A 25,155-nucleotide genomic window follows, 5' to 3' on the forward strand; every position below is an offset into this window, starting at 1 on the left:
TTAATAGCTGGTCTGTAATCCCAGCACTTTGGGAGGCCGAGGCGGGCAGATCACCTGAGGTCAGGAGTTCGAGACCAGCCTGACCAACATAGAGAAACCCTATCTCTACTAAAAATACAAAAAATTTAGCCGGGAATGGTGGCACATGCCTGTAATTCCAGCTACTTGGGAGGCTGAGGCAGGAGAACTGCTTGAACCCGAGAGGCGGAGGTTGTGGGAGCCAAGATTGTGCCATTGCACTCCAGCCTGGTCAACAAGAGCAAAACTCCATCTCGAAAAATAAAAAATAAAAATAAAATAACTGCTTTAAAAGTCTCTGATAATTATGATATGTGGGTCATCTAGATAAAAGTCAGCGTCTGTTGATTACCTTCTGCTTTAAGAATTGGTCAGTTTTTTGTTTTTGTATTTGCTGTGTTTGGTAGTTTAGATTCTATCCCAGACATTTTGAATATTGTGAGATTCTGAGTCACGTTGAAATGCTGTAGAGAAAGTTGAAGATTTGTTTGTTTTAGTAGACAAATCAACGTAGTTAGTTTATACCTGCAAATTCTTTCTTATCTTATATAGGCAGTGGTTCCATTATCTGTTTAGTTTTCAAAGTCTTTGCTGTGTTGTTTGCATTTGCCCCTCCCATTCCCACTTTGGTTGATCTAGCATTTGAGCAGTGATTTATATACTAGTTCTATTGTGAAAGCCTACCTTACACTTCTTTGGATCTGTTCTGCATATGTATAGATAGCTTGTAGCTGGGCCCACGGACTTAGGGATCTACTTTTGTGTCTCTTATCATCAGTGATTTCACCCATATTCTTCAGCTCCCAGGGGCCTTCTTTATTCCCCTAGCCAGAAGCGTGGAATTATAGTTTGAGTCTCCTACCTGTCATGCCTCACATGGCAGTGAGCACATTTAGGGAGCCTTTGCCCTAACCGTATTAAATAAAAGTATGGTGGTGGAAACTAGGAATCTGTTTTAATAAAACTTACCATAGTTACTTTTGATAAACCAATAACAGGTTTGGGAACTTGTGGATAGAACCAATATTTGGCACTAGCAACATCAAGTTATACTCCCTCTCCTCTCTTTTTTCCCTTTTTGCGAGTTGAGGCTCTTAACGATTCCTGAAATATTTTACCCCAAACACCCTATCCAGTGGTAGAAAATATAGTGTACTGGATGCCACAAAGTTGTAGTCATGCAATTTTAGTTAATGACAGGAGACTTAAGTCTCTCGATTGATGGATTATTGCTCTTATTTTACATATAACTAAATCTTAATTAGTTACTTTATTTCAGTTGTAGGCAAATCCTCTTGTTAAAACTTACTGAACTCAGTTCTTTTAAAAAAAAGTTTTAGATCACATTTCTAAGAAAGCTGGAGATGACAGTGTCTCTATATTCTCTACAAATATATGTATAACTTAGGATCAGTTAAAATATTTCTTTTCACATCTTAACTTATAGATGGGTGGTGTCTATCTGCAGTGCTCTGTTAAAGACAGATTCTTAGGGGAGTGTGAGTCCAAAGAAGTAAGGAGTACCTAGATAGATTAGCAAAATATACTAAGGTGAGTGAGTGAGTATCCGTATCTTTGGCTTTTGGAGGGGAGTATGCATGTGTGTAAATTTTTCTGTAACAAATGGTACTGTTGAAAACAATTGACATACATTTCTTTCATGGCACTATTTTTATACGAGTTTACTTTAAATCTGTAGCTAACTATGGCCCGCCTGTGGTGAAGTAAAGTGGTTTTAGTCCACAGAGATCTTTTTTGGAAGGTTATTTGATGTAGTAAAATTATATATGAGACACAAATAAGCAGACCCATGTTTGGGTTCCACTTCTGCTATTGTAACTAGCTCTCATATCTTTGAGTCAGGCCTTGCTGATTTCTTAGGCCCCATTGCATTTTGAGTTAAAATTTGTACACAAATAGTAAGCTCACTAGTTTTATGGGAAATGGAGATATCTGTGACAGCATTGAATGATAAGGTAGTAAACTTTGGTTTTGTTTTATTTCATAGTGGTAACTTTTCCTTCTTGAAATAGCAGCCTAAAACTTTACCTTGTAAACAACTATGTGGTACAGTATTTTTTAATTTTGCTTAAATATCTGTGAAGTATCCTTCTAACTTAAAAGTGATTTGACCGCATTTGAACTATTCAGTGCATATTAAATGATTTTTTTTTTTTTTTAAGAGACTGGCTCTAACTATGTTGCCCAGGCTGGACTCGAACTCTGGGGCCTGAGATCCTCCTGCCTCAGCCTCCCAAGTGGCTAGGACTATAGGCACATGCGATCGTGTCTGAGTGTTGGAAATTTTCTTTTAAAAATTTTCTTGATTACATTTAGTGTGCTCATGTGGTAGTCTGTTGAAATTATTTTTTTTGCGATTAAGACAGCGCATAACTTACTTTTTTTTTTTTTTTGAGACGGAGTCTCGCTCTGCCACCCAGGTTGGAGTACAGTGGCCGGATCTCAGCTCACTGCAAGCTCCGCCTCCCAGGTTTACGCCATTCTCCTGCCTCAGTCTCCCGAGTAGCTGGGACTACAGGCGCCCGCCACCTCGCCCGGCTAGTTTTTTTTTTTGTATTTTTAGTAGAGACGGGGTTTCACCGTGTTAGCCAGGATGGTCTCGATCTCCTGACCTCGTGATCCGCCCGTCTCGGCCTCCCAAAGTGCTAGTATTACAGGCTTGAGCCACCGCGCCCGGCCAACTTACTTTCTGTGTAATTTCTTTTTGGCTTATTTTGAATCCTAAAGAAACGTGACATAGTAGTGTGGCAGACTGTGTTTAAATAGTCTTGATCTTGTCATTAAAATATATTTCCTTAGAGGAATAAAGAAATATCCTAGGGATGGAAATTTGGGTAGAGTATTCTGGAAATTTAACTTCAACCTAGGAGTTCACTAAATGTCAGTGAAGTGTTATTACCTTAAAATGACTTTTTTTCCCCTCCTTCTTTAGAATCCAGCAACTATCACAAGAATACTCCTTAGCCACTTCAATTGGGATAAAGAGAAGCTAATGGAAAGGTAAGGAACCGTATTGTCGGCTTTGTGCTTAGAAATAACACAGAAAGCCTGTTGAACCGAGTTTATAAGAATCAAGTAAGGGAATTGATTAATGTGTGCAACTAGTGACTGCTTTAATTTCTTGTATTCCCGTTTTGTAAAGTTTGCAGTAAATTTAATGTTAGGGAATCCAGGCTTAATATTTCTTTTTATTAGGGAGTATGTGTGTTTGGGGGTGGTGCTTCAGTATCTTCTACATATATCCTCTTGAGTACCAAGAACTAAAAGCAGGTAGAGAAAAAAAGCACCTGATAACATTATTGGAGTACATGAGTAAGATCCTCCTTTAATTACTTAAAAAGATTTCTTGCTCAGCTGAGCATGGTAGCTCACGCCTGTAATCCCAGCACTTTGGGAGTCCGAGGCGGGTGGATAATGAGGTCGAGAGATTGAGACCACCCTGGCCAACATGCTGAAACCCGTCTCTACTAAAAATACAAAAATTAGCTGGGTGTGGTGGTGTGTGCCTGTAGTTCCAGCTACTCAGGAGGTTGAGGCAGGAGAATCACTTGAACCTGGGAGGCAGAGGTTGTAGTGAGGAGAGATCGTGCTACTATACTCCAGCCTGGCAACAGAGCGAGACTCCATCTCAAAAAAAACAAAAACAAAAACAAAAAAACGATGTCAGGCACATTAGTAACATTTATTCAATAGAAACAAAATTGAAAAGTTGCTTAGGCTTTTCTGGCCGCCAGACCAGGTGCTTGGACTAGTTGTCTGGTTTTGGGTCAGGATTCTGTTCCATTGGGTTTTAAAAAATACTTTCTTTCTGAAAATCTTTATAGTTCTAAAAGAGAAGAAATTAGTGGGACTGGAGAATGACTGTATTAATGTCATTCTTAACCTTGTTCTGCTCTTTAGATTGGAAATTTGGGACACTTACTAATGGTGGTAGGTTGACAACATATTTATTTCATTATCAATTCTAAATTTAATAAAATATTAAAACTAGTTGTTGGGAACTGAGAATCCATATATTATATAAATAAATGGAAAGTATTTCTCATTTGATTTTAAAATTCAGAGAGTACTTTATAAAACATATTAAATAATACCCCATTTCATACACCTTGCATCTATTAAATTACATTGTAAATAATAAAATCTGTTGTTACTATAAATTACAATTTAATAGTAACAATAATAACTATCAATTTTTGAACCCTCTATCAAGCATTTTATTTTATCCTCCTGATAGCTTTATGAGGCTAAAAACTATTATCCCCATTTAATGTGGAAACTAAGGTTGGAAGCTTCAATTTTTTATCTAAGTTTTGTACACAAGGTGTTAGCCCTCAAACACAGGTTTGTTGGACTTCAAAACTTATGTCTTAAACACATGTTGTAGGCCGGGCATGGTGGCTCACGCTTGTAATCCAAGCACTTTGGGAGGCCGAGGCGGGTGGATCACAAGTTCAAGAGATTGAGACCATCCTGACAACATGGTGAAACCCTGTGTCTACTAAAAATACAAAAATTACCTGGGCATGGTGGTGCATTCCTGTAGTCCCAGCTACTTGGGAGGCTGAGGCAGGAGAATTGCCTGAACCTGGGAGGCAGAGGTTACAGTGAGCCGAAATCGCGCCACTGCATTCCAGCCTGGCAACAGAGCGAGACTCCATCTCAAAACAAAACAAACACATACTGTATAAAGCTTTCCCATGGTTCATGAAGGATAATGTGTTCAACTAGTTTGATGTTTCTTTTTATGCATTCTGACCATATTTTTTTTTGTTTGTTTTCTTTTGTTTTTTTTTTTTGAGATGGAATTTAGCTCTTGTTGCCCAGGCTGAAGTGCAATGCCGTGACCTCGGCTCACTGCAACCTCTACCTCCTGGGTTTAAGTGATTCTCCTGCCTCAGCCTCCCAAGTGGCTGGGGTTACAGGCGCCCTCCACCATGCCTGGCTAATTTTTGTATTTTTATTAGAAATGGGGTTTCTCCATGTTGGTCAGGCTGGTCTCGAACTCCCAACCTCAGGTGATCTGCCCGCCTCAGCCTCCCAAAGTGCTGGGATTACAGGTGTGAGCCACCGCGCCCAGCCCTGACCATATTTTTTGTCGTCAGTGGTGTTTCTTAATTTTGGTAACATTTACTTTCAGGTTTTTTTATTTTATGACACCTCTATTAGGAGAAAGAGTTTTTATCGTTTACTTCTGAAACGCTAATGAATTAACACTGATTTACCCAAGTTTCTCTCATGTTAATGTATCTCCAAGACATTCTGAATTTTGTCTTATAACATTGCTGAAAATATTTTTCCATTAAATATTGTACTTAATATTTATGTACTATTGTACTTAATGTACTAAATTTTGTACTTAATATGGGAAGTGTAGCTTCTGCTCAGTTTTTCTGGGAACCTTAAACTGCTCTACAAAAAGTAGGTGGTAAGTGTGAATTTAAAATTAAAAGGAGGTATCTGGGAAACTTCTGAGTATGTGAATGTTTCAGTTTCTCCTTGTAGTTTCTGTAGATAAGCTATTGGTACCTAAAAGATTTAATTCAGTCTTTAAACAGTGTCTTTGAAATCAATATGCAATATCTTTTTGTCTCATTTAATGATTTTCACATTATATTTTGTGTTGTCTGCTATTAGCACTGCTACACTTTTTTTTTTTTTTTTTTTTAAAGCATTTGACTGATGTATCTTTTCCATTTTTTAAATATTCAACCTTTCTGGGTTATTTGGTTTTAGGAGTATCTTTTGTAAGTACTATGTAGGTGATGTTTAAAAGAATCTGAATGGAAAAACTATTATCTTTTAATATCCGAGATTAACATATTCATGTTTTATAATGTTTAGATTAAATTACTGTCATTTTAAGTTGTGCTTTATATTTATTATGTTTTCTGCTCGCTTATTCTGTTGGCTTCATCAGATTTTCCTTTTTCTTGAATAATTTCAAAGTTATGTATTCTATTTCTGTTTTTCTAGTCACTTTTACAATTTGTGTGTGCATACTTAAAACTGTATAAAAGTTTATAATATTTACTTGAAGTTTTAATCCATCCTCTGTATAAGACAAAAACTGTAGCATAAATTTTTTCTTTGTCCTTTCCTTTTCCTTATCACCTTGATAAGTTGATGTTTGATTTTTTTTTTTTCCTTTTCTTTTCTTTTTGAGACAGGGTCTCACTTTGTCACCCAGGCTGGAGTGCAGTGGTGAGATCACGGCTCAGTACAGCCTTGACCTCCTGGGTTCAAGCAATCTTTCCATTTCAGCAACCCCTGTAGCTGGGACCACAGACACGCACCACCATACCTAACTAGTTTTTGTATTTTTTGTAGAGATAGGGTTTCACCATGTTGCCCAGGCTGGTCTCAAACTCCTGGACCCAAGCAATCCTTTCACCTTGACCTCCCAAAATGCTGGACTTACAGACATGAGCCACTGTGCCCAGTCGATATTTGAATTTTTTATTCGATTGTAAGCGTTTTTACTATCTATGTATATAATACCCCTCCTCCCCTTTTCTGGCTAACTCGCTTTTTGCGTACCACTATTTTTTTTTGTAAATACTCTGTTTTTCCTCTAGAATATATCCTGTAATATAAATTGTTTCATATGTGACAAACTTTGAGTCCTCTAAGAGAAACTTAATGTACTGAAACTTACTGTAATATTTCTGGATGTGAGTTTTGAAAACATAAACAGTTGGGCCCTTTAAGTCGGACAATTCATATTTTTGGTTTTGGAAATTCTTAGCTGTTACTTGTTCAACATATCTTTTCTCCATTCTCTTGATGGTTTCTGGAATTCCTGGATCCATGTTGAAACTTCTGGATCTCTTTCCATGTCTTCTAACTTTTTTTTTTTTTTAAGATGGAGTCTCGCCTCAGCCAGGCTGGATTGCGTGCAAGTGGTGCCATCTCGGCTCACTGCAACCTCTGCCTTGTGAGTTCAAGGGATCCTCCTCTCTTAGCCTCCTGAGTAGCTGGGATCATACGCAGCTGCCACCACGCCCGGCTAATGTTTGTATTTTTAGTAGTGAGGGGGTTTTACCATGTTGGCCAGGCTGGTCTCAAACTCCTGACCTCAGGTCATCTGCCCCTCTACACCTCCCAAAGTGCTGGGGTTATAGGCGTGCGTCATTGCACCCAGCATGTCTTCTAACTTTCTAAAAAATAATTTCTGTATTCATCTCCCCACCCCCAATTCTTGGGCAAGTGCCAATGACTGTCTTCATCTTTGTTTTTGACTTTATTCTGTGAAAATTCCTCAGTTTATCTTGCTTTTCTTCCTGCATCCATTCTGCTTTATAGCCGTATTGAATTGTTTATTCAACAGTGTCCATCTTACTCCTTTTAATAACTTTATTCTTGTTTTGTGGGTATAATTTTTGCTTTATCTGTCTGTTTATTCTTACATTAAAATAATTAGAATTAATAATGAGAATACAAATACGAGATGTGGCTGAAATTTACAGTCTTAAGGGTTTTTATTAGAAAAAGAAAATGAGGTAAAAAACTGGGCTGTGCACCATGGCTCACACCTGTAATCCCAGCACATTGTGAGGCCAGGGCAGGCGGCTCACATGAGGCCAGGAGTTTGAGACCAGCCTGGCCTACGTGGTGAAACCCCATCTTTACTAAAAACACAAAAGATAGCCAGGCATGGTGATGGACACCTGTTATTCCAGCTGTGCGGGAGGTGGAAGCTGAGGCATGAGAATGGCTTGAACCTGGGAAGCGGAGGTTGCGGTGAGCTGAGATTGTGCCATTGCACTCCAGCCTGGGCAACAAAGTGAGACTCTGTCTCAAAAAAAAAAAAAGAAAAATAGAAACAAGAGAATGAGGTAAAAAAAAAAAAAAAAAGGACCAAGTCTTTGAAACAGGAAGTTAGAAAAATAAACCCAAAGAAAGCCGTAGAAAAGGTATTTAAGATAAAATTATATATTAATGAACTAGAGAGCAACAACAACAAAAAAAGATAAAGATCTTTGACATGAATTTTCTGGAAGATAAGTGACAGACTGGGAGAAAATATTTGCAAAAGACACATGGAACAAAGGACTATTGTCCGAAATATACAAAGAACTCTTAAACTCAACAGTAAGGAAACAGTCGGATTAAAAAATGGGCCAAAGAGCTTAACAGGCAACTCACCAAAGAAGTTATACAGATTGCAAATAAATAAATAAAAAGATGCTCCATGTCCTAGGGGAAATGCAAATTAAAACAACATTGAAATACCAGTACATACCTATTAGAATGGCCAGAATCAAAATACTGACTACCAAATGTGGACTAGGATGTGGAGCCGTAGGAACTCTCATTCGTTTCTGGTGGGAATGCAAAATGGTACAGCCACAAAATGGAAGACAGTGTGGCAGATTCTTACAAGACAAGATGTACTCTTTTTTTTTTTTTTTTTTTTTTTTGAGAAGGAGTCTCACTCTGTCGCCCAGGCTGGAGTGCAGTGGCGCGATCTCGGCTCACTGCAAGCTCCGCCTCCCGGGTTCCCGCCATTCTCCTGCCTCAGCCTCCCGAGTAGCTGGGATTACAGGCGCCGCCACCACGCCCGGCTAATTTTTTTTTTTTTGTATTTTTAGTGGAGACGGGGTTTCATTGTGTTAGCCAGGATGGTCTCGATCTCCTGACCTCGTGATCCGCCCGTCTCGGCCTCCCAAAGTGCTGGGATTACAGGCTTGAGCCACCGCGCCCGGCCAAGATGTACTCTTACTATGTAACTCAGCAATCAACACTTCTTTATAGTTACCCTAAAGAGTTGAAGACTGTCCACACAAAAACCTGCACATGGATGTTCATAGCAGCTTTATTCGTAATTGCCAAAACTTGGAAGCAGCCAAGTTGTCTTTCAGTAGATGAAAGGATTTGTAAACTGTGGTACATCCAGAAGTGTGGTATTATTCCGTGCGAACGAAATGAGCTATCAAACCATGAAAAACCATGGAGGGACTTTAAATGCATATTATTAAATGAAATAAGCCAATCTGCAATGACTGTATACTGTATGATTCCACCTATGTGACACTCTGGAAAAGGCAAAACTATGAAGACAATGAAAAGATCAGTGGTGTGTGGTGATTCCTCAAGGATCTAGAACTAGAAATACCATTTGACCCAGCCATCCCATTACTGGGGATATACCCAAAGGATCGTAAGTCATACTGCTATAAAGACACATGCACACGTATGTTTATTGCGGCACTATTCACAATAGCAAAGACTTGGAATCAACCCAGATGTCCATCAGTGACAGACTGGATTAAGAAAATGTGGCACATGTACACCGTGGAATACTGTGCAGCCATAAAAAAGGATGAGTTCGTGTCCTTTGTAGGGACACGGATGCAGCTGGAAACCATCTTTCTCAGCAAACTATTGCAAGAACAGAAAACCAAATACCGCATGTTCTCACTCATAGGTGGGAATTGAACTGTGAGATCACTTGCACACAGGAAGGGAAACATCACACACCGAGGCCTATTGTAGGGAGGTGGTAGCGGGGAGGGATAGCATTTAGGAGATATACCTAATGTAAATGACGAGTTAATGGGTGCAGCACACCAACATGCCACATGTATACATATGTAACAAACCTGCGTGTTGTGCACATGTACCCTAGAAGTTAAAGTATTTAAAAAAAAAAAATCAGTGATTGCCAGGGGTTAGTGAAGAGGGAGGGATGAATAGTCAACAGCACAGTTTTTTTTTTGGAAGGGGTGGGGGGTGGCTAAACTGTTTTGTATGATACTGTAGTGGTAGATACATATCATTATGCATTTGTCCTGACCCATAGAATGTACAACATCAAATATGAACCCTCATGTAAACTACAGACTTCGGGTGACAATGGTGTGTCAATGTAGGTTCATCGAATATACCATCTGTGTGGGGTGTTGATAGGGAGGCTATGTGTGTGTGTTGGGGCGGGGTTTTATGGAAGCTGTAGCTTCTGTGCATGTTTGCTGTGAACCTTAAACTGCTCTAAAAAAATAAAGTTTTTTTTTTCTTTTAAAGGGGGAAATAAACCATTGGTAAATGTGTTGGGGGAGGGGGAGAAGACACAATATTGAGAATAATAAGGCATAATTAGAGGTAGGAAAAATACTGTGTACTACTTTTACATACTTTTTTTTTTTTTTTTTTTTTTTTTTTTGAGATGGAGTCTTGCTCTGTCGCCCAGGCTGGAGTGCAATGGTGCAATCTCCGCTCATTGCAACCTCTGCCTCCTGGTTCAAGTGATTCTCTCACCTCAGCCTCCAGAGTAGCTTGGATTACAGGTGTGTGCCACCATGCCTAGCTAATTTTTGTATTTTTTTTGGTAGAGATGGGTTTTTGCCATGTTGGCCAGGCTGGTCTGGAACTCTGACCTCAAGTGATCCACCCACCTTGGCCTTCCAAAGTGCTGTGTGAGCCATATAATAAAGTAAAATATTCCACTCCTTCCCCAAAAAGTACTGGATGATTTTATGGGTAAGTTCTAATACATGTTCAAGGAACTGCCAGTTCCTGTAGAAAATTATCTCCAAACATTGAAAATGGTAGGACATCATTAATTCATGTTAGCCAAATCAGAATAACCCGGTTCCAAAATTTGACAAAGACGGTATGAGAAAATGATACTTATGAACATAGCTATTGAATTTGTAAATAAAATAATACTTAATTGAATCAATGACTCTTAGCAGGATTTTTTTTTTTGAGACAGGATCTTACTCTGTCATCCAGGCTGGAGTGCAGTGGTGTGATCTTGGCTCACTGCAACCTCCACCTCCCAGGTTCAAATGATTCTCCCACCTTAGCCTCCCAAGTGTCTGGAACTACAGGTGCGTGCCACCCTATCTGGCTAGTTTTTTTCTTTATTTTTAGTGGAGATGGAGTTTCACCATGTTGACCAGGCTGGTCTCAAACTCCTGACCTCAAGTGATCTGCCCGCCTCAGCCTCCCAAAGTGCTGGGATTATAGGCATGAGCCTCCAGTGCCTGGCCAATTTAGTAGGATTTCTCCTAAGAAAGCAAGAGTAGATCATCACTGGGGGAAAATTGTTTTGTTTATAACATTTACAGCATTGACAGATTAATGAAGATAAACCAAAGGATATTCATAATAAATGTCAGTTGAGCATTTTAATAAAAGTATGCGTTAACTCCTGATTTAGTGAAAACTAAATTCTTAGCAAACTGAGAAAGTGATTTCTCAGATTGATTAAAGGTATCAACTGAAATCTGCAATAAAATTATACTTAATGTTGAAGCATCAGAAGCATGCCCGTTTTAATCAAACAAGGATTATGACTGTTACCATTTGAAGGAGGTTCTGATAAATAACGTAATACATGGAAAATTAAATAAGTGACATAAAAACTAGAAAGGAAGATAAATTATATGTAAAGTATATAATCTAGGAAACCCAGAAGAATTGACTGATAAACTATTAAAGTGATTGCCCATTAAAATCACCTGAGAAGTTCAAACAATCACAGTGCCCAGTCCCTTTCCATTACTTCCTCGTTCAGTTCCCTTGGAAAATGAAAAGAAACGTGGAATGTAAGTAGTCGTAGCTTCAGTGACCCCTGTGTTCCTCCACATTCTTTTTTTTTTTCTCTCAATTTTATTGTAGAAGCAAGGTCTCACTATGTTGTCCAGGCTGATCTCAAACTCCTAGACACAAGCGATCCTCTCACCTCAGCCCCACAGAGTGCTGGGATTACAGGTGTGAGCCACCACGTTCAGTCTCTGCATTGTTTGCATATAAAAATTGAGGTTACCCATATGGTAATCCCGTAGGTGTTTAGTGTCCTAGGAATCATAAGAAAAGGTAGGCAGTATACGTACCTTTAGTCTACATATAGCCCATAAGGTTTGTAATGTAGTATTTTTTAAAAATCTTACTTCCTAATGGATAACAGTGAATGTATTGAAGTATGATTTATACTTATTTTGATATATTTAAAGATAAATCTTATCCTAGTTAAAATTGTGAAATATTTTAAAATTTTCCTTTGTCATTTCCATATGCCAGACATGATTTTTTTTTAATTTTATTCATTAGTAAGCCATGGTCCCTGCCCTGGAGTGAGGAGCTCATGGTCCCCTGAGGGCATAGAGGTATAAATAGATCCTTGCCAGTTATTCCTCTTATTTGCCCCATTCCTCTTAGTCTGTAGGTTAAACAAATTTGTACTGACCCCAAAAATGAATGTGATTTATTCTTTTTAAATTTGGGGGCAGGTACGGTGGTTCAACCCTGTAATTCTAGTGACTCAGGAGGCTTAGGTGGGAGGATCACTTGGAGTTCCAGACCAGCCTGGGCAACACAGTGAGACTCGCCTTTAAAAAGAAGTAGGAAACTTAGCTGGGCATGGTAGTGTGTGCCTGCAGTGCTGCCTACCAGGGAGGCCAAGGTGGGAGTCTCACTTCAGTGCAAAGTTTGAGACTGCAGTGAACCCTGATCTTACCACTGTGCTCCAGCCTGGGCGACAGAGGAAGACCCTGACTCTTAAACAATTAAATAAGATAAATTTTGGGCAAAGGTCGGAGCTCGTGGAGAAAGGACACCTTTAACTTTATGGTCTTTCTTTTATCCATTATAGCAGTTTTCCAGACCACTGCCATTTTCTTTCTTTTCTAGTCTAATGCTCTTTTTTTTTTTTTTTTTTTTTTAAATCTCTGCAGATTAATTTCTCTTCTGTTTTATAAACTAAATAGAATTTTCTGTAATTACTAATTTCTTTCCATGCCTCTCCAGGTAAAGCAATGCAGAAAGTCAGAAATACAGCAACAACTGTATCTGTCAAATCTTGCATCTGGTTTTGATACGACGATGATTTTTGTGGGATATTGCTTCCATTATTTCATCTGTCATATCTTGAACCTTTTCCTCCTTTCCTGGTATATCAGTCAGGATTTTTCATTATAAACAAACTTTAAGAGGTTAAAAGTGAAATAGACATTAAAGATTGAGAATCTTAGGTGTGAAGGCTGTGCAGTCAGGAAAATGCCAGAATCACAATGTCAAACTATTTTAGCGCAGGCACTGTTGCTGCTGCCATTGGACACAGGTATCACTGCTGGTAACATCAATATTGGGCATATGACACCAAAACTAATACCTCTGAAACCTCTGAAAGCTGGATATCTCCTTACTCCTTTGATTACCTCATTGAACCTTCTTTGAGTACTAAGTTTTTGATAAACTGTTTGTCTCCCTGCTCCTGCCTGGGAGGAATTCTCTCAGTTGAAGAGATGGGAAAGTGAATTGTGACCTCTGTCTACCTTGCTAGCTTCTTTTATCTCTGTATCCTTATGTCTGTTCTCATATTACACTTTAGTAGTACAAAAGCTTTGTGATAGTCACCAAATTACTGCCTCAGCTTTGCGAATGTGTTTTGACCCAGGGCTTCTGTTTACTGTGCAGCTCTAGGGAGCATCTTTGGAATTGTACTGTCATTGGCCCAGGCCTTACTTGCCTTTCTTACTGTCTTTTTTCCTAATTTTCCTTCAAAACTCAAGTTAACCTTTTCTTCTGAGACAGCTTTTCTTATTTCTGAAGATCTACCTGCTTTGCACTGTATTGTTTATTTGATTTAGTATTTTACCACTTGTATTTGAGGTTCTTTATGTAGAAACTATCCTACTTGTATTCCTACACATAATGCATTTCCTAATATGTAGCCATTGTTTACTAAGTATTTTAATTAAATCCAGCCATTTATAGGTTTTCTTTTCTATAATAGAATTTTATTGAAATTATGACATGAATGTAAATCAGATTTCATTTTGGGAGCTTTTAGAAATGCAGCGTCAAGAGTGGAGCTCCTTTAAAGTTGGTAACAAGTGAAAAAAAAAAAGTATCTTTCCTGCAGCTCAGATTTTTTGTAGATCTATTATAATAACATTTAAAAACTCATTTCAGTTGATAGTATGGTAATATATAAGGTAAATGCTAATGAATTAACTGGTGTGTTTGAGGTGGGATGAAATGTAGGTGGTTGAAAACTTAACCGCCTATAAAACTTAAATTATACCTGGACAGGTATAATTGAAGAATCCTGAAGAAGGATTTCAGTCTTTCCTGGACTCTGTTACAAATAGCTTTTCACTTTTCATTCTGAAGCATTAATACCCATTTGGATGTGATTATTACATGGAACTTTTGGTAGCCACATTATTAATAATATATAATTTCATAATTAGCCTCTGGGATGGTGAAAGTAAATTTGGTTTTTCAGAAACCTTGACTTTTTGATGACATTTATCACTGTTCTACAATATAGTGAAATTTTTCCAGTTTAAACAATCCAGGGCCGGGCACAGTGGCTCATGCCTGTGATCCCAGAACTTTAGCTGACTGTGGCAGGAAGATTGCTTGAGCTTAGGAGTTGGAGACTAGCCTGGACAACTTAGGGAGACCCCCATCTCTACAAAAAAATAAAAAATTAGGCCGGGCGTGGTGGCTCAAGCCTGTAATCCCAGCACTTTGGGAGGCCGAGACGGGCAGATCACTAGGTCAGGAGATCGAGACCATCCTGGCTAACACGGTGAAACCCCGTCTCTACTAAAAAATAAAAAAAACTAGCCGGGCGAGGTGGTGGGCGCCTGTAGTCCCAGCTACTCAGGAGGCTGAGACAGGAGAATGGCCCGAACCCGGGAGGCGGAGCTTGCAGTGAGCTGAGATCCGGCCACTGCACTCCAGCCTGGGCGACAGAGTGAGACTCCGTCTCAAAAAAAAATAAAATAAAATAAAAAATAAAAAATTAGCTGGGTGTGGTGGTGCACACCTATAGTCCAGGAGTCTGAGGCAGGAGGATTGCTGGAGCCCAGGAGGGTGGAGGTGTGATCTGTGATCATGTCACTGCACTCCAGCCTGAGTGACCAAGTGAGACCCTGTCTCAGAAAAAAACCAAAAAACAATTCATATGTGATTGAGGAGAGTAGTGAAGGGCAAGAGGCAAATGTACGGCTGGGCGTGGTGGCTCACGCCTGTAATCCCAACACTTTGGGAGGCCGCAGCGGGCGGATCATGAGGTCAGGAGATCAAGACCATCCTGGCTAACATGGTGAAACCCTCTCTCTACTAAAAATAGAAAAAACCAGTCAGGTGTGGTGGCGGGTGCCTGTAGTCCCAGCTACTCGGGAGGCTGAGGCTGAGAATGGCGTGAACCCAGGAGGTGGAGCTTGCAGTGAGCTGAGATCGCGCCACCACATTCTAGCCTGGGCGACAGAGCGAGACTCCATCTCAAAAAAAAAAAAAAAAAGCAAGTGTACTATCTCATTATAGTACAGTGATTAAGAACATGGAATCCTTGCTCCCCCTATTTGACTATCTCACCTAGACTGGAGTGCAGTGGCATGATCACAGCTGACTGCATCCTCAAACTCCTGGGCTCAAGCTGATCCTCTTGCCTCAGCCACCCTAGTGGGTAGGACTGTGCACCACAACACCTAGCAAATTTTTTGTAGAGATGGGACCTTACTTTGTTGACCACACTGGTCTGGAACTCCTGGACTCAAGCAGTCCTCCTTTCTTGGCCTGAGCCACTGTACCCTGCCAAGAATTTTTTAAATACCAGCTATGTTTAAGACATTGAGCAGGAGATTGGTGATGAGTTACACACAACAGTGTATCATACAATAGACCCCCATGGTACGTAGAGATGAGTTTTTATGGCTCCATGGTACTTAGAGATAAATTTTTAATTTTGACTTAGGTGGGAAAGGATTTAGTAATGAGGTGTGGCATTTGATTGGGCAAGGAAGGGCAGAAGTGATATGGGAACCTGGATATTTAAGGTTCAGAAAAGAAAACCAAGTGGGGGCACAAAGTTTAAGGAATATATGTTGAACAATTATGAGATTGAATGTCTGGAGTATGTGAAGAATAGAGGGGAAATGTTTGGAAATGTTTAATGCACATTATAAGGGCTTTGAATTTTAAGTAAGTGAATTTGGAATTTTTCTGTTTATTCAGAAGCCCTTGAATGTTGTTTTATGGAGAAATAATGATGGAAAAGCATTATTTCAGAAAACAATCTAGTAATAAATGAGCTGTTTTAGCTATCCAGGTAAAAGGAAAATACTGTCCTGACTTACAATAGTGACAGCTAAATTGATAGCAGAGGGTAGATGGAAGAGAAGTAAAATAAGTTTTAACTGAGACAGAAAATATAGGAGACTCCGGGAAAACTTCTGGTAATTTTGACCATTCCTTTCACTAAATACACTAGAAGAGGCTAGGTGAAATATTGAAACATGTTTGAAAAGTAAGATTATCAAATAATTAGTAAGATAGGAAATAGAGTTTCAAGGTTGAGAGTCTGGGAATCAAGAGAAATTTAGAGAAACAAGCTTCCAGTCCTTGTTGCCCTAGCAGTATATGCTGATCCAGAAGAGGTAGCTCAGAGGCTGAGCTGTGAGTTTTGTTTGCCCTTTGGTTAGTAGAGGGGGAAGTTGGAATATTAGGTCTACTAAGAGCGAGAATTGAATACACTAGCTCCTTAAAGACTGAAGATGATCTTCTTGTCTTTTGGGTAGTCCAGAAAACCTTAAACCTTGAACTTGGGTTAAGATAGCCCCCATATATAACAGAAACAAATACAAATCTTCTCTAGGGAAATAACATTATTTAAGACCTTAAACTATCTTCTCAAATTATTTTTCTTATTAAAACGTAACAACCTGGAACTGAAGATACTGGAATTGTCAGACCTAGACCAAAATGAGTATGCTATCATCAGAGAGCTGTCATTCAGATTTGGAAAAAAATCAGAGTTTTTATAACTAAACAAAATAAGCAAAATTAGCTTGGTGAGATAGTGTAACAGCAGACTGGACAAAGCTAAAGAGAGTTTAGTGTATTTGAAAAACAATGATCCAGAATTAAGTATACCCATTAAATGATGGAAAATACAGAAGAGGTTAAGAAATACAGAGGATATAATGAGAAGGTCTCATTGAGTTTTAGAAAGAGAGGAGAGAATGTGGCAGAGGCGATATTTGAAGATAAAAACGCTGAGAATTTTCCAGATTGGTAAAAGACTCAAATGTCAGAGATTTGAGAAACATAACAGTTCCCATGTGTGATAGCTACTTGTTTCATTGATCCTAAGGTTTTTCACATTGTAACGTCTGAAATCTGGATGCATCTTTCAATTAATAGCACCTTACAGTCCAACAAGATTGAAATTTTGAGTCGTGAAAAATTTTCCATGTCAACTTCTGTTAAAGATCATGAAATTTCAGCACAAAAGCATTTTAGATTTTATGAAATATGGTAAAAAGAAATCCACATTTTAGAAAATTTATTTATTATTTATTTATTTATTTTTTGAGAGACAGTTTCAGTCTGTTGTCCAGGCTGTTGGCGCAGTCTCAGCTCAGTGCAGCTTTTGCCTCCTGGGTTTGAGGGATTCTAGTGCTCAGCCTTCTGAGTACCTGGGATTACAGGCACGAGCCACCAGGCCTGGTTAATTTTAGTATTTTTAGTAGAGACAGAGTTTCGCCATGTTGGCCAGGCTGGTCTCAAACTCCTGACCTCAGGTGATCTGCCTGCCTCAGCCTCCCAAAGTGCTGGGATTATAGGCATGAGCCACCATGCCTGGCCAGAAATCCACATTTAAAAACATCTTAGTAAAACTACAAAATCAGCAAAAATAAAGAAAAAATCTAAAGCAATGAGATACAAGAAAGGCTGCTTTCAAAAGAGTGAAAGTATAGGTATAATGATATTCTAGGGCACAGCTCAACAGCAACAATGAAAGTGATAGTAAGATGATACCTCAATCTATTGAAAGAAAATAAACCTTACCTAGAATATGATATTTATGGAAAATACATTCATAAACAGTATGTTTTAATTAATATAAATGGTTTTATGTTGTACCTATTTTTGTATCTTTTTAAAGCCAACCAACATTTTATTCTGCCAGTGTGGATTGAAGTTTCAAAAATACTCATAATTGTTATTTAAGCAACTATTTGTCTGTTAAAGAGAAAAATCTTGCAGAATGTTGTACTTTGGGATTTATAATCTTAAATGCATAACGAGCTAAGCATTCATCTTAAAAGTCTCAAGTAATGAGCTAGAGGTCTCAAGTTAGGACAAGAACGACAAAATAAATATAGGGAAAATACAAGGAAAGAAAGAAAGAGCAGAATTTAATAAAATAGAAAACATGCAGTAGAAGGGTCGTAAGATTTTTTTTTTTTTTTTTAAGACTGATAACATTGACACTTTGATGAGGTTAGGAAAAAGAGAGAGCCTAAATAACCAATATCAGGAATGAAAAAAGAATATCACTAAATCTTGTGGATGGCTTAAAAAACAAAACTTAAAATTATGGACAGCTGTTCAAACTTGATAGACGAAATGGGTAGATTCCTTGAAATAGGCAATTTCCCAAAACTGATATAAGAAATAGTAAACCTGTATCCTTATTAATTATCAGGAAATGAAATCCATAATTTAAAATGTTTTTATAAAGAAAAGTTGAAGTTCAAATGGTTATACTGGAAAGTTCTACCATAACATTTAATATGACAGTAACTTCAACCTTAAAGAACAGAAAAATAGGATCTTCTGCCTTCATAAGGATATCATAACCTTTATACCAAAACCCAAGGAAAGACTATACACCAGTTTGTCTCATGTACATAGATAGAAAAAAACCATACACACATACAAGCGCACAAAACAAAAACTGGAGCAACAGAAACACCTCAGAATATTAGCAAATTGAATTTAGCAGTACATATATAAAAAGGAGGGTAACCCAGCATGGCCACCTGAGCTGAATCCTGGGAATGCTAGGTTGGTTTAACCTGAAACAATTCAGTATGATTGGTCACTTGAACAAATTAATGAGAAAAACATTTCATAGATGCCAAGGAGCATTTGCTTCATGATTTTAAAAAGAAGCTATTAGCAATCTAGATCTTTGTTAACCTCATAAATCTTATAGAAACATTTGTAGGAGATAATCATGGTTTATACACCAAAATGTTAGAAAGATTTTCCTTTTAGTTGGGAGTTCAAGATGCGGATATTGTATCTCCAGTTCAATTCAGCATTATTCTAGAAATGATTCTAGCCAGTAGAACAACAAAAACTGAAAACAAAATATAATGTAAGAGAAATGCCTGTGTTTTTTGGGGTTTTTGTTTTTTTTGAGATGGAGTCTTGCTCTGTCTCCCAGGCTGGGGTGCAGTGGTGAGATCACAGCTCACTGCAACCCCCTACCTCCCAGGTTCAAGCAGTTCTCCTGTCTCAGCCTCCCGAGTAGCTGGGACTACAGGAGCATGCCCCCAAGCCCAGCTGATTTTTGTATTTTTAGTAGAGATGGGGTTTCACCATGTTGGTCAGTCTGGTCTTGAACTCCTGAGCTCAAGTAATCCGCCTGTTTTCAAAAGTGCTGGGATTATAGGCATGAGCCACTGGGCCCGGCCCCTGTTAATATTCACTGACAATGTGATTGTGTATTCACAAACAATGTGATTGTATATGTGGAAAAATCAGAGTCTAGAGGTAAATTGTTAGAATAAATGTCTTTAGAAAGAAATATGAAAAATTTGTTTTTTTCTTTGACCCAGTAATTCCACTCTCAGGTATATATCCAATAGAAAGAAATATGTGCACATCTACATTGAAAATCATATATAAGACTGGTGGTGGCTGATGCCTGTGAACTCAGCAAGATGGGAGAATCGCTTGAGGCCGGGAGTTACAGATCAGGTTGGGCAACATAGTGAGACCCCGTATTTACAAAAAATTAAGCAATTAGCTATGCATGGTGGCATCCGTTTGTAGTCCCAGCTACTCAGGAGGCTGAGGTGGGAGGATTGCTGGAGCCTAGGAGGTCAAGGCTACTGTGAGCCGTTTTTATGTCACTGCACCACAACCTGGGTGACAGAGTAAGACCCTGTCTCAAAAAAAGAAAAAGTCATATATAAGCATGTTCATAGCAGTATTTGTTCATACTTCAACCTAAAAACAACCTATATGTTTATCACTATTACACTAGATAGATAATTATGGTATATTGACATAGTGACTGTTCAGCAGTGCAAAATAAACGAGCAAAAGCTGCAAGCCACAGCATAGATAAATCTTAAAAACATAGTGGAAAAAAAGACCCACAGTAATACCTATCTATTACATGGTTCTTCTTACATAAAATATAAAAACGGTTGAAACTAAGTTTATATTGTTTGATGCGTATTTAGGTGGTGTAGCTATTTTAAAAAAACAGGGCAGTGATTAAAACAGTTGAAACAGTTTACATTGTTTAAGGATGCATATTTAGATGGTGTAATTATTTAAAAAAACAGGGTAGTGATTATACTTTTGGGGGGACTTGTAGAGTACTAGCAGTGTTTCTATTTCTTGTCCTGGTTGGATACTGGTGTTTTTTAATACCAGTTTGTAAGCTGCATGTTTATGTACTTCTCTAGAATTGTGTTATTGCAAAATAAAAATCATTTTAAAACACGTACACAGACATAAGAAAAGGATCAATCTTAAAGGAAAGGTCCAGCTTTTTTTTCTGGACATGTAGGATTAATAGTTTCTTTGTACCTACAAGTAAACCTATCATTTTGCCAAGACAGCTTTTCTCACTGCTCTCATAGGCTCTAGTATATCAAATCCATCCTAAATTTAACTTACATGTGTTAACTTATTTGAGCAACCTCTGCTACCCTTGTGGTTTCTGCCACATCAAAGCTATACTCCCCAGATTTGGGGTTTGAAAACCTTGTGTACATTCACTACATTCTGTATGTCTGTGCTTATAACTGTATATTCCTTGGGATGCCCTCTCCTATTTAGGCCTCAACCTTAAGAGCTGTAGCTTTGTACAGAATCAGAGCGTATCAAGAATACTTCATTCTGGGTTATGCTCGTAGACATCATGTACAATTCTGTACATCACAAATTGATGCCTCCTATATCTTCTTCTCTATATTCTAACCACGTTTACCAGCTTGTTTCAAGTTCTTGAAGTTAGTTTTCTCTGCTTCTCTAGGATTCTTCTCCCATTCTTGCATGCTAAGTAGCATGTCATACTACAAACAGGTGTTCATCTCTTTCCTTCAAAACAATTGACATTACAACTAACTAGCATAATTCCTACATATAGTTGCTGAATAGGTGAGGGAACTATGTTAAATGGAACTTAATTATGTTACTAGCTTGTGTTTTGATGGATTTGTTTTAACATAGCTAAATTTTAAACATACTTGTTTGATTCATAGGCTTTCAACTTTTACAACCTGAGGATTTCCATTACATACATTGAAAAATCATTATCCAAACAATAAAAAGACATTTCTTTTTAGATACTTGAAGAAACGATACTTCTCTTCAGTTGGAATCAGATCCACTGTTGCATGATTCACAAGTAGTTTTATTTTCTAGATAAAAATGTATAGCAGGAGCAAAGACGATTAAGCAGAGGGTGTAGATTTCCTTTAATGCACATATTTGGAAAGAGGACACAAAAAGCTACTGTCTTTGTTTTCTTTGAAGTAAAAATAGTTTTTTAAAAATATATTTTAAAAAATATTTTGTTTAATATTTTAAAAAATTGTTTTTTTTTTTTTTGTTCTTGTCATTTTGGGGACTGTAGTCTCTTTTGAAAAAGTAATACAATCTTGAACCTTCTTCTGGGAGTGCGGGGGTGGGGTGGGGGCAGAGAACATTTGTAAATAAGTTATAACGTTTGTCTTCTGCACAGTTGTTGAAATGCCAGGGACCTGCAATTACAAATGTATGTGTTTGATGAACTTGGTAAAATTGAAATAATCATAAGCCAGAAGTCATAGACAACCACCAGTAAAGATGACACGTGTTTGTAAGTGTGGCTGGAACATCCTGTGGAAACCAGTGTCTGTGTCTTCTAAAGCCTCTATTGTAGAGATGTTCTCCATTCTGTGTTAGAAAAAGAATAGTCATTAACTTCTTTTGTAAATGTCCTCCATACTTTTATTTTTATCTTTTAAATTTTATTTCTAATAGAGATAGAGTCTTGCTATATTGTTCAGGCTGGTTCCAAGCTCCTGGGCTTGAGCGATCCTCCCAGCTTGACCTCCCACAGTGCTGGGATATAGGCTCACTAGCTACTGCACATAGCCTTTTTTTCTTTTGAAATTTTATTTACCTTCATTTTACATCTACCTTTAAAACTCATGAGGAGCAATAATGTATTATTTAAAAAAGCTTTTTGATTAGCAAAATTTTTTATCGTAAAAGCTGGATGGGGGAAGTAAGAGGTCAATTTACTGTTCACTTGGCTTTTGGGTATTAAGGTTTTTCTGTATTAAATGGGTATTGGATCCCTTTGGAAGACGGCATAGTTTATTGTGTTTCTGTTATGATTTTGCAAATTCGAGCCTAGAAAGAGTTATGTTAACATCTGTTTCACTGTGGTTAGTTCCTTAATCCACCTGCCTTCATCCTGGCTCAGAAGTAGAAAGGATAAAGTATGCAGTCAGATTTTTGTGCTGCCACTTGGAAGTAGTATTAATTAGTAGCTGCTCTGTCAAGCATTATTTTGTTTAGCAGTAAGCAAACTCAGGAGAATTATTACAATGCTGTTTTTTTAGGTTTTATTATAATGCCTTTTTTAAAAAACCAGGCTAATAAGAAAAATTTTACAGCCTCAAAAAGTATTCTACTTTTTCTGAAAAATATATGAGCAGTAAGTTTATTTAGCTATAAAAACTACATAGAATACACATTTTTTTTTTAGAGATTAGCTTAAGAAACCTAAATCTTTTAAAGCAAGCTGTTACAGATTTGTGCGAGTTCTCATTTGATTTTTTTTTTTTTTTTTTTTTTTTTTGGTAACATGAGGGCTAAAAGCTTTCCTTAGGATAGAAAGGTTTTCTTTCCTTAACTTCTTTAGATGGTTTTGCTTCTTGGGAATTCTGAACTTACCTAGTAGAGGTATGTAGTTATGCCAGTCATCTTACATTCTTTTGTAAGAATAACTTTAAAAACCACAAAGGATGCACTAGTATCTTTCAATTTGTTTGAAAACTTATATTCTGCCTCAGGAACCCTTTTAAAATTTTTTTATCAAAGTAACACGATCATGATGTTTTTAAAGTCCTATAGTTTCCCAAGTTATAAATGAAACATAGTGCTCCAGACCCTCTGCTCTGATCCCATTCCCCACAAGAGAAAGAACTATTTATTTTAGTATTTTTTATGACTTATTATTCCGTATTGATGTTTTAAGGCAGTCATCTTCATACCTCGTGTTACTTTTGCTTCTTATGTGACGGCAGTTCTTACTCATTCGTGTGATTTAAATGAATTTAAGATACTTCTTTGCTTCTTTGACATTTTCTCTTAAATGTACATATTCTAAAAGTAGAAAAAAACTACATCATTAACAGGTTAATGTGGCTGGCGGCGGGGGGGGGGGGGTTGAAATGGCAGTTCTTGAAGGGTTTTGGCATCACGGATTTTTGTTCTTTGTCAGAACTATAAGGTATAGAATAATTGCGACTTGTAGTATTTTGAAATTGCAATCTGATCCCCATAAACTGCCACATGTGAGTGTTAAAACAAATGTTTTTGGTCATTTAGAAGTAAACGTTACATGTATATACATTTTCATACATAGATACATATAATGTATAATGTGTTTTTTAATAAATTTTCTTATGTGTGTTTATTTTTACTCTCAGGCTTATAGCAATAGCTAGTTGACTTGCAAATGTATAATGGAAGCATTAAAAGACTGGATAGGAGGATTGAACTCTGATAATCAGTTTTAAGAATAAGCGTAGAGGCTGGGCGTGTAGTCCCAGCACTTTGGGAGGCTGAGGTGGGCAGATCATTTGAGCCCAAGAGTTTGAGACCAGCCTGGCCAACATGGCGAAACCCCATCTCTACTAAAATCACAAAAAAATTAGCCAGGCGTGGTGGCACACATCCATAATCCCAGCTACTCCAGAGGCTGAGGCACAAGAAATGTTTGAACCTGGGAGGTGGAAGTTGCAGTGAGCTGAGATGAAGTCAGCCTGCACTCCAGCCTGGGTGACAGAGAGAGACGTTGTCTCCAAAAAAAAAAAAAAAAAAAGAGTACAGCATAGAAAAACCTACTTTATATCTTTAAGTTGGTTTAACATTTTGCTTTTCTGATTCTGTTGTGAGAATTAGTACTTCTCCAGTAGTGGTTGGTCTTCATGAGGTATGAAGACTTAGTAGCTTTGAAGATAAATATTAGAATGGCAAACAGTGATAACAGTGATGCCACAGTCACTCAGGATTCAAGAAGAAACACTAGCCAGTGGTGATCCCTACCAGCCCCTTTTCCTCTCTCCTCAACTAGACATAAGAGCTCTTAGGCTGTAACTTTCCTGACTTGAAATTTAATTCATATTATTTGGTATGTTTCTCTATAGCAGGCAAGTAAAATGAAAAATTAAGATCCAAATATTCTGAAAAGTTGTCTGATTGCCAGGTTGCTCAACTGTATTTCTGTAAATATACTCAATGTGCGGAAATGATCCTGGAGAGAAGAGAATTTACAATCTACTGAGAAACTGCTTAAATCTAATTCTTTAAATTGACAGATAATTGTCTATATGAAAATCTTAATGTAGACAAATATAGGCCATAGGAATGGGTGATACCCTGCTTGTGCCCTTTCTTCACTAAGGAGAGGCTGGACTGAAGGAGAAACCACACTGCTACTTGTTTTTTTTTTTGTTTTGATCAACATGATTTCCCGAAAATGATGGGCAGGGTTACAGGCAAGGAGGGAAGCACAGTTCTAGGATAAGCTTTGCAGCTCTTTCAAGTCAATGGAGCAGAGAGAAGTATTTGGTTAACTCATTAAAGATACCTCAACTACACTGCTTCACACTGAGTCAGTTCCTTTTTTTTTTGGTCTGATTTTCAGAAGCAATGATTTACATAGAAGCCAGCAAATCAGAGGAACTTCCAGATAAGTACCCAGGTAAACAGTGTGGGTAGCTAAGAATCCAGCCTATGCTATGCCTGGACTGCTATCCAGGCATAGTAGTCTTAAATAAAACAATCATAATTAGAAAAAATCAGCTTTGTCTTAGGAAATTAAACATAGACTCTGAGATGAGG

At 37.9% G+C, this 25,155-nt stretch overlaps 1 protein-coding gene across 3 annotated transcripts in view; it reads left to right on the forward strand.

The window, feature by feature from the left end:
* ARIH1 (ariadne RBR E3 ubiquitin protein ligase 1) overlaps nucleotides 1-25,155 on the forward strand; it is a 114,979-nt gene that overhangs the window by 41,584 nt on the left and 48,240 nt on the right. For 2 of the 3 annotated variants that reach the window (XM_050796325.1, XM_050796327.1), the window contains one exon: nucleotides 2,972-3,039. The exons of the other annotated variant lie outside the window; for it this stretch is intronic. In XM_050796325.1, coding sequence (XP_050652282.1) covers nucleotides 2,972-3,039 — 68 coding nt within the window. The remainder of the gene's footprint in view (nucleotides 1-2,971; nucleotides 3,040-25,155) is intronic. 3 annotated transcript variants of the gene reach the window in all.

This window comes from Macaca thibetana, chromosome 7 (assembly GCF_024542745.1).
Source record: "Macaca thibetana thibetana isolate TM-01 chromosome 7, ASM2454274v1, whole genome shotgun sequence".
NCBI classification, from domain to species: domain Eukaryota; kingdom Metazoa; phylum Chordata; class Mammalia; order Primates; family Cercopithecidae; genus Macaca; species Macaca thibetana.